Source organism: Manihot esculenta, chromosome 2 (assembly GCF_001659605.2).
Source record: "Manihot esculenta cultivar AM560-2 chromosome 2, M.esculenta_v8, whole genome shotgun sequence".
In the NCBI taxonomy this organism is placed as follows: Eukaryota; Viridiplantae; Streptophyta; class Magnoliopsida; order Malpighiales; family Euphorbiaceae; genus Manihot; species Manihot esculenta.
Window position 1 is genome coordinate 10,419,752 of NC_035162.2, and position 12,955 is coordinate 10,432,706.

At 32.1% G+C, this 12,955-nt stretch overlaps 2 protein-coding genes and 1 non-coding gene across 4 annotated transcripts in view; 1 reads left to right on the top strand and 2 right to left on the bottom strand.

Moving 5' to 3' along the window:
* Positions 1–31: 31 nt before the first annotated feature.
* The window catches only part of LOC110609514 (cell division control protein 2 homolog A), an 80,580-nt gene continuing 67,656 nt past the window's right edge, over positions 32–12,955 (top strand). The window contains exons 1-9 of one of the 2 annotated variants that reach the window (XM_021749125.1): positions 32–235; positions 1,374–1,412; positions 1,530–1,714; positions 2,978–3,098; positions 3,513–3,686; positions 4,321–4,484; positions 4,667–4,754; positions 4,853–4,906; positions 5,231–5,631. In XM_021749125.1, coding sequence (XP_021604817.1) covers positions 47–235; positions 1,374–1,412; positions 1,530–1,714; positions 2,978–3,098; positions 3,513–3,686; positions 4,321–4,484; positions 4,667–4,754; positions 4,853–4,906; positions 5,231–5,320 — 1,104 coding nt within the window. In that variant the 5' untranslated portion in view covers positions 32–46 and the 3' untranslated portion in view covers positions 5,321–5,631. Of the gene's footprint in view, positions 236–1,373; positions 1,413–1,529; positions 1,715–2,977; positions 3,099–3,512; positions 3,687–4,320; positions 4,485–4,666; positions 4,755–4,852; positions 4,907–5,230; positions 5,632–12,955 lie in introns of those variants that run through there. The other variant, XM_043954186.1, reaches the window with a different exon arrangement.
* TRNAI-AAU lies at positions 6,705–6,778 on the bottom strand. The gene has a single exon. It is a non-coding gene; the product is annotated as a tRNA-Ile (tRNA).
* LOC110609515 (protein N-lysine methyltransferase METTL21A) lies at positions 7,473–12,427 on the bottom strand. The gene is made up of 8 exons (XM_021749128.2): positions 12,255–12,427; positions 12,101–12,168; positions 11,024–11,143; positions 9,998–10,071; positions 9,847–9,904; positions 9,670–9,771; positions 8,313–8,421; positions 7,473–7,951 (listed from the first exon to the last, which is right to left on the bottom strand). The coding sequence occupies exons 1-8, from the start codon at positions 12,350–12,352 to the stop codon at positions 7,798–7,800; spliced, it is 783 nt and encodes a 260-aa protein (XP_021604820.1). The 5' UTR covers positions 12,353–12,427; the 3' UTR covers positions 7,473–7,797.

Genomic DNA, 12,955 nt, shown 5'->3' on the forward strand with positions numbered 1-12,955 from the left:
AAATGGTGAAAAAGGTAAATGGGAAATTAGGGTAAAAGGAAAGTGTATGCGAGTCCACTCCTTTTTCCTTCAGTTTTCATTTCACCTTCTCACTTCTCAGTGTTGTACAACTTCTGGGACTCGCCAAATCCTCTCCATCAATCAATCAATCAATCAATCTGCTGCCGTCTCTTCTCTCCGGTCACTGAAAGATTCCGGTGCCGGATTCTTGATTTTGGTTTCCAATTGCGACCAGGTACTGGATTTCCATCTATCTATAAATGCCTGCGGGTTTAGCAATTTATGTTGGAACTCTCAACTCTTATGATTTCTTTTAGGTTTCTTCTATGTATAATCAATGGGGATTCCATGGTTGGCTTGCCATCAATTTGGGGATATTGTGAATTTACAATTGATTTTATCTTTTTTAAAATCTCTTTTTTTTTACCCTTATTTGCATGAATTCAATTCATTAAATCAATGCCATTTCTGAATCTTATTTTTTGTTCTGGCATTGATGCGTATTAGCATATTTGCAAATTTTCTTGGCTATCTGAAAGATTATTTCTAGACAGAAACTGTGTTGTAGTTTGACCTTATTAAAAGAATACTTTGGTTTTGAGAATTAGAGTATATGTTGAAGACCATGGTTCCGTTGGTCTGTCTTCTCTTGCAGATCACTTTGTGGTGAGTTGTAACAATTAGCCAGGAGGCTTTATCTTCTGAGGCAAGAATTTAAGCCTCCGGCTTGATTTAACTGACTATTCACGTTGGGTATTAAGTTCACTGTTATGTTTGGAGGTCTTTTACATGATATCTGGTCAGTTTATTGATGCTTTATCAACTAATGAAGAATTTTATGTTGGTATGATAAATTTGGATCAATCTTGGGGTTGTTGGTGTCAATACCCGTGGTGCATTATAAAAATAAGAACTGTAGGTTTGGTTCCCGATAAGACGGGTTGGAGTTCGGGTTTTCGTTTGACTACACTTTGATCATTTTTTTTAATTAGTTTTTTTTTTTTTAAAAGAAAAACAGGTTAGCTACTGGTTATTCATTGGCAAGCAGTGTCTAGTATGGACTCAATTGCAACTCAATCATCTTTATTTAGCCTATACTGTTAATTTTTAGAACTAAATTGAATGCATTTATCTTGTTAGCTTGTTCCTTATGCTGAGGTTTACTAGGTATACTGTCGGGCCAAATGCATAGGTTTTAACTCACCATGGGAATGAAAGTGATTTAAAGTTTTTTAATATGCGTGCCTAGAAGATTGTTGTGTTGATCTATATTATTAACTTGTTTGCTTTGATTTGCTAATGTCCTGTGATGCATATTATCATCTCTTAAATTCGTTATAATTTTCCTAAAATCTGCTGTTACTTGTGGGCAGCCCTTTGCAGAGGCATTTGACATTAACTGGATGGACCAGGTCAGTAAAAGATTTGTATTTGTGTGCTTGTAATAAATGGGTATATTTTGTTTTTTGCTAGACCTATTGTTAATTTTCCTTGATGATTTTACTGGTTATGATGTTCAAATATGACAGTATGTGAAAGTTGAAAAGATAGGGGAAGGAACATATGGAGTGGTATACAAGGCTCGTGATCGGGTAACCAATGAAACTATAGCTCTGAAGAAAATACGCTTGGAGCAGGAAGATGAAGGTGTTCCAAGCACTGCAATCAGAGAAATTTCCCTATTGAAAGAAATGCAGCATGGAAACATCGTCAGGTGTTTTGTTTAGTTAGTTGATCAAACTAAACTTTGGAGCATAGTTCCTGCAATCCTTCACTTTTTCTTAATGTTGACTAGCTGTGTTGCATAAGGATAACTGGACATGGGTGTGACGCTTTGGTGCATCAACTTAGTGAATAGTGAGAAGATATATAAAATTTTGAAAAATAGGAAATCCAAGCAGGCCACTTTTTATATTGGTTACTTTACTTCTCCATGGTAAAATAGGTTGAAATCGCATCTGACCTCCCTCTTGTCAGTCTTGTATTTTGGCCTGTTTCATTTTCTAACTGGGTTTTCTTTCCAAGTACACTGCATATTGCATATTCTCTAAAGTAGGAAAAGAGCTCATTTCACATCTGCTAAAGTATATTGGATAAAGTACGCAGCCTTGTTTGTGTCTTTGATGTTGATTGGACTTTATCACTTTTCATTCCGTCAGCAAGCTTCATCCCATCAAAGTCAAACTGCTTTCCTCAACAATTTTGATAGTTGTATGTAAAGCCTATGGGTAGATATAAGCTATCCTCGTTGCTGATATGAAACTGATTCATCTTTCTGTTCTGTTAATCAACAGCCATATTTCAACAAAACAATGTGATTGCAATGCTTCTTTTTATTGTGAAATAATTTTTCATTGTTGACAAGACAAGGTTCCGCACCCGTACCTGGGCATACTCATGTAACTTGGATAAAATTACTTATGTGGTTTAATAGAAATTTTGATACAAACACCAACTAAGTTTCTATTTCTGCTTGTTGAGAGTCTGTAGCAGTTTTGACGTGTCATTTAGTTAATTATTTACATAGATTTCGATGCTATTGTACTTTTAAGTTTCTATTACTAGACATGTCATTTAATTTGTGTTTTACTATTTTCAATGATTTGAAATGATTTCAACGCTACTTTAGGTTTTTATTGTTTAATTTTTATTTTTTCCTCACCTTTTCACCAATTTGAGGCTTTTTGCCCTTGTGGATTAATTAGCATTGTAATACACACATGTATTCATTGAACAACTTCCCCACCTATCGCTACATAAGCCACAAAAATTGAGCAGTTAACCAAAACATGTAAAAAAATGGAAACAATGTATGAAAAGTATTTCATGGTGCTGACTAATATTTTCTTCCTCAGCCAAATACTCATGCTTTTCTTTGGAGACTGTACCTAAATCTTTCAATAACCTCACTTTTCCTTTTCTGATGTTTCTTTCTCCTTATTTTGTAACAAGCTTTCTAATTGAATTGTCGTGACAGGTTGCAGGATGTGGTGCATAGCGAGAAGCGATTGTATTTGGTTTTTGAGTATCTGGACTTGGATTTGAAGAAGCACATGGATTCTTGCCCTGATTTTGCTAAGAATCCTCGTGTGATAAAAGTAAGTGATTTTTTCCCCCATTTGGAGGCTCATTTCCTCTTCCTTTTTCTAGTACTTTCTCTATGTTTGGGTTGCTGCTTTTGGCTTTAATTTTTGAAATGTAAAAGACCTACTGGTAGTTTAAAAAGGTTCCTGAAATTATAGGCAAGTTAATCCTTAAAAATATCAGAAATTCATTATATTATTTTCATGCCTGACAGAAACCATGTTTTTCTCTAGGGAGACCAGTTCTTTTGTGTAATCTTATTTTACGTGCATTCATATAGTTGTGTTAACATTAATGTTATTTCCTTTTGCCCAAATGTTTTTTACCGGACATCTTTCATGCATATAGCTTCTGAATTCTAAGAGTAACTATTGTGGTGATTTTACTTATTAATGACTAATTATTTGATTATTTTCTTTGATTTGCAGCAATTCCTTTATCAGATACTTCGTGGAATTGCGTACTGCCATTCTCATAGAGTTCTCCACCGAGATTTAAAACCACAAAATCTGCTTATAGATCGACGTACCAATGCACTCAAGCTTGCGGATTTTGGATTGGCCAGAGCATTTGGTATACCTGTTAGGACATTTACACATGAGGTATCAATCACTCTGGAATTAGTCTATACTTGATCAGGATATCTGAGTTGTTTTAATATAATTCCTCTCTTTTTTTGGTGTTATTACATTGTGCTCTTTGTTTTCAAACTGAGAACAAAGAGCTTTAGATATTGTGAAAAGAAGTTCAGACTGCTAGATATATGCATTATGCAATAAACTTGTATGATAACTTTGATAATCGTGGAACATTAGTTGGAAATTTACCCATTGAAGGAGGCGGATAAAAAAAGACTGTTCAATGTCTACACGCTTTTATGTAGCCTATCTAATAAGTTTATTGCTGTTTGGCCTGTACTTCTTGAACTTCAAAGTCCAGATGCGCATAGCCACTCCAAAGTATTTTGTTATTTATATGCTGAAATTTGTAGAACTTACAATTTGAAATTTACTAAATCATCTGTTGCTATCCCTTGATGAAGATCAGCTTGTCCCTTTTTCTTTGTTTTCATTATCTAAAGATCCATTTTCTTAAATTTTCCACCTTTTTTTTAATTTTAAAACAGGAAAACTGCAAGTAGCAATGAGTTTCTGATGCATATGAAATATTAGCAGTGTTAGTGACTGACATTTTCAATGTTTTGATACATCTGGGTTCACTGAATAATCTTTCTAGGTGGTAACCCTGTGGTATAGAGCACCAGAAATTCTGCTTGGTTCTCGACATTACTCAACTCCAGTTGATGTGTGGTCAGTGGGGTGTATATTTGCTGAGATGGTCAATCAGCAACCATTATTCCCTGGGGACTCTGAGATTGATGAATTATTCAAGATTTTCAGGTGTGACATCTTGTTAATTACAATGCTGTCCTTATATTTATGTTTACATTTTGCATTCAAAGTTTGCTAACCATGCTTAATTTATTTTCTGATTTCAAAGTCTGACCAGCGACTCTTGAATTCCTCGTGATTCCTACCCAATGTGAACTGAACATTCTGTTTAATGTTGTTTTCACACACAGGGTCTTGGGGACTCCAAATGAGGACACATGGCCTGGGGTAACATCTTTGCCTGATTTCAAGTCTGCGTTCCCAAAGTGGCCACCTAAGGTCTTGTTCTTTGCTTGTGAAATTATGCAATTTTTATGTTGTTTGCTACTTTGCCTATATTCTTTTCTTGACAACTCTTGTGCATGTTTACCTTGCAGGACTTGGCAACTGTAGTTCCAACTCTTGAAACAGCTGGTGTTGACCTTCTTACTGTAAGTCCAAATTTTATAGTTGCACATCATGGCAAAACTCTCTCTCTCTCTCTCTCTCTCTCTCCTACTACTAGACTTGTGTTAAGATGTGCTATATGCATCAACTAGAAGGTTTGGTGCATGTGGGTCCGACTGATGCTAACTTCTTGTATTTTTATATGCTTTGAGTTTGAAGTCTGCTCCTTGTGATTTCTTGGCGGGTTTTTTGTGAGAGTTATGGCTCTATATGATTGATGATGTACAGATTATATGCAACTAAATTTTGAATCTCTGGTAAGATGTTTGTCTTTTCATTTGCTCATGCATGTTCTTTTAACATGACAGAAAATGCTGTGCTTGGATCCCAGCAAGAGAATTACAGCCAGGAGTGCTCTTGAGCATGAATACTTCAAGGATATTGGTTTTGTACCCTAGTTCTGTTTCTGATCAATATTAATACATATTATATCATGTATCATCATTGTATAGCACTTGATGGATTTTGATTGTGTGAGAAACATGCTTGTTCTCTCCTATTTGCTCCTCTTTCGGTTTTCCTGTGGTGTCAAACTGATTCGTTATCATGGAATTGTGTAGCATCTGTTGGATCTTATGCTCTATATATGTGTCATAAATACAGGGGAGACACAAAGGAATTTTAGTTGTTTTTCCAGTTTGCTTGTAATGAACCCACCCTATCATTTGCTTTGATTAAAAATATATTGGCTTCCATCTCTTTTTCTTCATTCTTGCTCTTTGGTTGCTGTTTCTGACTCTTCTGTTGGTATATGGAAGCCATTAAAAGAATGCTATGTTGCTATTCTGGTGTGGTGAAGATATAGGTGAAGTAACCGTGCTCCCCCCTTTGTACGTTGTCGTTTATGTGTATTGCAGGTGAGCATGGACGCTTATCTCATACACGACACATATTATAAATTAATCAAATTGCTTAATTTATTTAATAATTATAAGTTGATCATTACTTTAATAGGCTAGAAAATAATATTATGTTTATTTAAATTCAAATTAATTAAAGAATTTTTTTAAACTTAAACTTAGTTTGATTAAATTTTTATTTTAATGGTGTTTACGCTATTTTATTTCATATTATAAAAATTGATAATGTAATATTTCTTAGATATTATTTCACGTAATTTATTTATAATAATTGAATTAAAATATTTTATGGATTTTATTTTCTTATAATCCTTTTAACCAAATTTAATTATGTGTAATATGCCATTAAAAATATAAAAAATGTTCAAATTTATATGAAATAAATTAGGAATGTTTATACTAAGTATAAAGAATACGCAATATAACGTACACTGGAAAAAATTACTCCTTAAATAGTTTGTTAAAGAATCATTATAAAAAAATTAATATTATTATATTCTCTTCTATTTCATTATTTTTATTTATTTAATAATTTTAAATTATTTTTTATACTATAATAATATATAAATTAATTATTATAATTTTATCTTATTTTTAAAATATTTTTTAATATTTTATAAAAAAATATTTTTTTCAAATATAAAAAATAATATAAATAAAAATTATAAGAGGGAATGAATGATTTTTAAACAGGTGCATGCTATTTATAAATAAAATTAATTATATAAGTTGTAATAATTTCTAAATAATCTTTTTAAAAATGTATGTCAAATTTTGGAATAAAATTATAAGTTCTTCGATATCTTATTCATTAAAAACAAAATAATACTTTAAATTCTAATTTAAAAAAAATAAAAATAAAAATAAAAAAATTTCAACCCCGAACGAAGAGCGTGGCATTCGTGAGAGAACAAAATGAAATTGGCCCATGCAGGTCTCGAACCTGCGACCTTCGCGTTATTAGCACGACGCTCTAACCAACTGAGCTAATAGGCCCTTTTGAGCTTAACGCTCAATAATATTTTATTTGAAAATTATTTAAAATTTTGGATGCTAGAACACTTAATACTGCATAAAAAGAAATGTTTGTAAGTATATTTATTATTATATCACTAGAAATTATAGTCCTTATGTCTCATAATGTTTATAACTTTTTTTTGCATGCGGATTAAAAATAATAATTATTTTAATTAAAACATAAAATTTTTTTTTTATTAATTTTTCAATTATTTAATTTCTAATGTAAAATGAGGAGATTATAATAAAATTATTATTCATAATAAATAATTTAAATACTCATTTGAGAAAACAAACAATTAAGGGTTGTATTAAAAATAAAATAAAATAAAATTACAATAATCAGTTTATATATTAACCATAATATAAAAAATAAACATTTTTTAAAACATAAAAGTGGATAAAAATAATAAAATAAAAAGAGTGTTAACTTCACTCTTTTGTATATAATGGAATTTAAAAAATTAAATAGAAATAACATAATAAAATAATTCATATTAGGTTATAAAATTTAATCATTTATATTTTCTTTTTTAAATAATTTATATATTTTTTAATATGTATAACAATTTAGATTTTGGTAATGACTTTAGATTTTTTTTTTTAATTTAACATTTCTTTTTTTTTTTAATATTTAAAAATATAAGATGGATAAAGAAAAATGCTAAAAACATTTAAAAATCTGGACTAAATTATTTGATTGTGAATGCTTTCATCATGGTTTATGCACCTTCAGAGGCGAATCAATATGCATTTACATGTATATGCCAATGAAGAGGAGGACAATGTTAAACTGTCTATTTCTCTTCATATTTTAAATTCTGAAATTACTTTAACAACACTATTCAGACAACTCATCTACTCATCTCAAAATTTTGTCGCTACCATCTGGAAAAAGCATATTGAGCTTTGCAAAAATGTTGTCAACAGTTCACCTTCAGATCTTGTCCTGGAGAATGGCCTTCTTTTTTGTGATTTGCTGCATACACACAAACCTCTCATTGTCCTAATATCAAACTGATCTGATGATTCTTATTAATGGAAACTTCAAAGATGACTCCTTCAAGATTTCCGATCAGAGCTCGGGTCCCAGGTACTTCATTCATCCTCATTCCATGCTGGGCAGCTTCTTTGATGACCAGTGTATCCATGCTGCACAGAAACAACAATATAACTGCATCACTTTGAACAATTCGCCACAAAGTATTGTGAAGTGTAACAATTATGAACTTGAGCATTTAATACAAGAAACTACAGAACAGGTGATTGTAGGTGATGAATAAAACTCTAAAAGCACTCGGGTAGAGCACACTTCTCGTCAACATGACTGCAGGCACCCAAACAATGTATAGAAGACATTGGTTCACCTTTTTGCACGTGACATCCCTCACAAACAATTGCTTTTTATCTTAATGAAGCAATTATAAGAAACATGGTGACAAATTGTGGATAGAGGGAGGAAGTGAAGATAAACAAGAGGACAATGAAAATGATATGAAATGAAGATACCCACATCTTTGCTCGGGATACATATGCTAGTATGAATTTGCAATGTTCTCCTCTAAAGCGAAGAAGCTGTTCCACAGTATCAAAGAGCAAAGGAATGCTTGACTGCTGAAAGCTTAAATGTTGTCAAGGGATTTTCACTTTTCGTGATAATATAGAAAAAATGATTGTAGAGATACAAGAGGAACAAAACGCAACCAGCCTTAGCTACATTGCAAATATCATTCACCTTAATGCAATATCTTCACGTTGTTGGACACTAAGGAGCCACCGCACAAGTAAAAATTATATGCATCAAGATCCATTTTAAGTATTGTAATGCATGGTTATAAGTGAATGCACTGAAGCCAGGTTTGCCTGGATTTTCCTACAGATTCCCTTTGGGTTACAGATTACTTGGCCAATGCTTTTGCCACTATTGAGACAATTGTGGGCATTTTGGTCCCAAAAGCATTAAAACTTAATTTTAGTCCCAAAAGATTGTTGAAACAATCCAAAATGAACTGTCAAAAATAACACCTCAATGTTGCTTAGTCTGCAGAACATACCAAAAAAAAATCAATTATGAATGATCTACTACATAAAACAGAATATTGATATAGGCAGTATTGTTTGTAATAGCCAGCTAATCAACAATTAAAGCAACTGTAATTAAAAAAGAAAGAAAGCAGAACAGCAGGTGAAAACTGGAAAAAAAAAATGGAACCACAAAGATGCCAATTGTAATAGCAAGTAGCAACACCAGTCCAGCAGAATAATAATACCTAATTAAACTAATTCAATAAAAACAAAAATTTAAATCTTGAGATTGATTTGATATTTTCAGTTGAGGTAAATGCTAAGAATTTTTAAGGATTCACACTTGCCTTTCCAAAAACTTATGGGATTAAATCATTTTCCTAGCTTCTTTTTTCGAGGACCTGATGGAAATTCTGAGGAATGTCTTGAGTAAATACCCAATGTTCCCTTATTCCCTATTCTATTTATTTTTTTATAGGAGGATGTTGAAGAATCTGACAACCATTTCTCAATAGATGTGTTGTTTTGATGCCATTTTAAGGGAAGCTTTCATGAATTTGGTTTTGGATAATTCTACGCAAAGTATGCTATGGGACAAATGAGCAACCTGCCTGCTAGTGCTTCTAGGATAGGAATACTTAAACAAACTGATGGATTTTAGATTTCAAGGGAACTCCTATATAATAACAGTATCCTTTATTTTCTGAATAGCAAAGTCCAAAATGACAATTTCATAATACTTCGAAAAAAAGGGCAGAATTCATATTTTCAAAATTAATTATGTATATTGCTTGAAAATGAAAATAATATATGCAGAAGAAAAATTGACGAAACAATCAGGATATATATGTCAGCTCCAAGAATCAGATCAAATCCTCCTGAATATCTTCCTAAAATTTGATTTATTTGATCAGAACTTCCCCACTCTAGTTTCACAGCTTCTAATTCTGCATGTAAGACACCAAAAAGAAGACATGAGCTACACTCAACACGAAATCTACTTGAGAATTCCTTTTTCTCACCAGCACAAGAATTGGGGTTCACTGAAGGTGCATGAAGCTCTATATTTTTCTTGATGATCTGAAAGGAATTAACATAAATCATCAGAATATGATAAGATTCAAGATAGCATCTTCATGTATATTAAGATTCAAAACAATCTTGCAACCTTGCCTTCAACACTTCATCATTGTGATCAGTTAACACAACTTGACGACAAAATCTGCCACATAGTATCCCAGTAACTCCTGCAATGTGGGAGAAACAAATAGCAGTAAGATCAAGGGCATTCTAGAAGCTTTTGATACTAAATTGCATTGAGTATGGAAATACATTAGACAATTATGGATAAACTACAGAAGCAATGATGAGAAACAGGAGCAGAGGGCTGAAAGGGATATTCTTTTCTGTTATGTAACAAATACCATTTAGTATACAAGAATTATTTCTTATAGGACTGACTTATTGTCCAGAGAACAAATATAGAGAAGCAAAGGGACTATGGACCAGTCTAGCCAGTCTTGAACCTTCACCAAGAACTAGGACCAATCGAGACCTACAACAATCTATTATGTTATGTTTGACAAGGTGCTCCTTCAATTGGAGGTCTAAGAGTCCCTTTTCTTTGACACAACAATTGATAAATATTGATTGTACATCCACAGACTTCTAGCATACCAAGTATGAATTGACAAATGTTCTATATATTTGAGCCCTTCCACAAAGGACTGCACTTACTGATTATCCAAATCTACCAAACCAAAATCTCCAACATGATAACATGCAATAGAAAATGAAGAGACTAGTGAAAATAAGGTATCTTGTCAAACCATTGATTTTGGTGAAGATTTAGCTAAATCTTTCCAATGGGTGAAGGACAATCACCACCTACAATCTCAGCCTAACTTGAGCATCATTCAAACTGAAACCAACCCAACATGTGCAAATATGTGCAAGATGTACAGAGAAAGAAAGAGAGAACAACTTCAGATAATACAATATAATGCCAACTCAGTCAAGTCTCAAAACGTCTATCCATCAAATGGAATGTTTGTTTCAGTCGGTTTTTGTCTTTAAAAAATAAATACTCAAGTAAGAACAAACCGCCTGCTTGTTTAATCACACACATGCATACATACATATACAAAAGAGAGATGGAGTAAAAAACAAGTAGTAAAATATGATTAGACCACTGCTCACCTACACCAGATCCTAACTCTAGAACAGAACATCCTTGGAGCATCTCAGCATTTTTTGAGAGATAATCATTCAATAGCTTGGCACCAGGCCACACTAGTTGCCCTGTCAAATCAAAATCAGCTGTCTCACAACAAGTTAGTATACAATTTAAAATATCATACTAAATGAAAGCAACTGAATTCATAGAGCCACGTGAAATTAATTCATCAATGATCAATGTCTAAGAATATGCATAATTATGATCAGTAAAAGTGCAGTACCAATGAACAGAGATTGGCAAGTTTCATGGAGTTCTAATTATTTTGTTGCATAGAACTTACATATATCATCTATCAGGAAAGGAGAAGAGAGGAATACAAAAAGGGGTCATAGATGACAACTTCACAAGAATCAGCAATAACATATCTGTTGACTCCCTCCAATCACACAATCCCATTGCAGATACGCTTATCAATATTAAATAATCTTGGAAAATGCATTAGATATCTCCAGCACTAGATTTGCTAGTTTGTCACATAAATTTTCATAATTACCATTGATTCCTAAATTTGCTTGCACATGGGAGGCCGAGATCACAGTGATGTAAAACTGCCACTACTGATATACAATCAGAATTCAGAAAACAAAGCCATTATCACCTATAGTCACATCGTTATTCGCCAAGATTTTGAAAACTAATCACCCTTCCAAGTTCCAGTATATGGAGGAACCCATCCAGACCATATTGCAGGATAAAGTAATGGCCACATCAATATACAGTTGCCAGTATCTTATTGCAGATAAACCAGCCAATAAATTATTCATCTTCACTCCTGGTTAATATGTTATCATTTCCTTCTTGTGGTTTTTCCATATTTAAAACCTATTTATTTTATTAAGCGAACTTGCTTGTGAGAGTTCTTTTTTGCAACTACTCGATAATCTTAGAATCCAAGAACAAACCGGAAAGAGACATCATCAGTCAATTGAGTACACAATCAAATATCTTTCTTGAACAATAATGATCAAATCCTTAAAATAAGAAAAGGGTTTTGTTTTTTTAACTATATTGCATCAGATAATTGAGAAATAACTCACTAGATGCAGACTGGAGACATAGAAGCTGAAGAACATGAGACCCAAATGTAAAAGTGGTCAGCTGGTAACTGCACAAGAAGGAGAAGTAGACATCATTACTCAGACTGTGATTACTGGGGAAAGAGAAATGAAAAGAGAGTGGCTGGTCCTTTACTCGTCATTGATAAAGAAAGATTCGTCTAAGCAAACAATTTCCTCCTCTTTTGACTCTTCTTCTCCGTTCATTCTTCTGATTAATTCATCCCCAGTCATCTTTCCTGATTGGACTCGTCCACTTCGTCTCTTTGTTTTGCTAGTGTAGATGTAGGTTACGCCGAAAAAGAAAAAGGACATAAAAGAACAAATCAGCCCCCTGAACTATTCATAGAAGGCAGATAAGTCCAATTAAAATTTTTATCAAATAAAATCTTAATTTTAAATTCAAGCTAAAAATTTATGATCTAATAAAATATTAATTTTTAATATTAAAATGTTACTTTTAGTTAAAATATAATTATAACAATAAATTTTTTAATATCTTAAATATTAAATTATTTATTATTATGTATTTTTTATATTTTTAATTTTTTATATTTTAAATTAAAAAATTAAAAATTTAATTCTAATATATTTATATTTTTTGCCAAAAGGAAAAAGTGCTTCGGAGTATGTAACATTTCAATTAAACACATTAAAATTAAAAATATATAAAAAAAAGAAAAAAACAACAAAAGTATAAAAAAAATTAAACAAAGACATGCAAAGAAAACCGAAAATTTATAAAAAAATATAAATTTTTCCTGTCAGCTGTAAGAAATATAATTTAAGAATACCATAAACTGATTTTTTTTATTGAACAATAAATTGAGTTTTTTT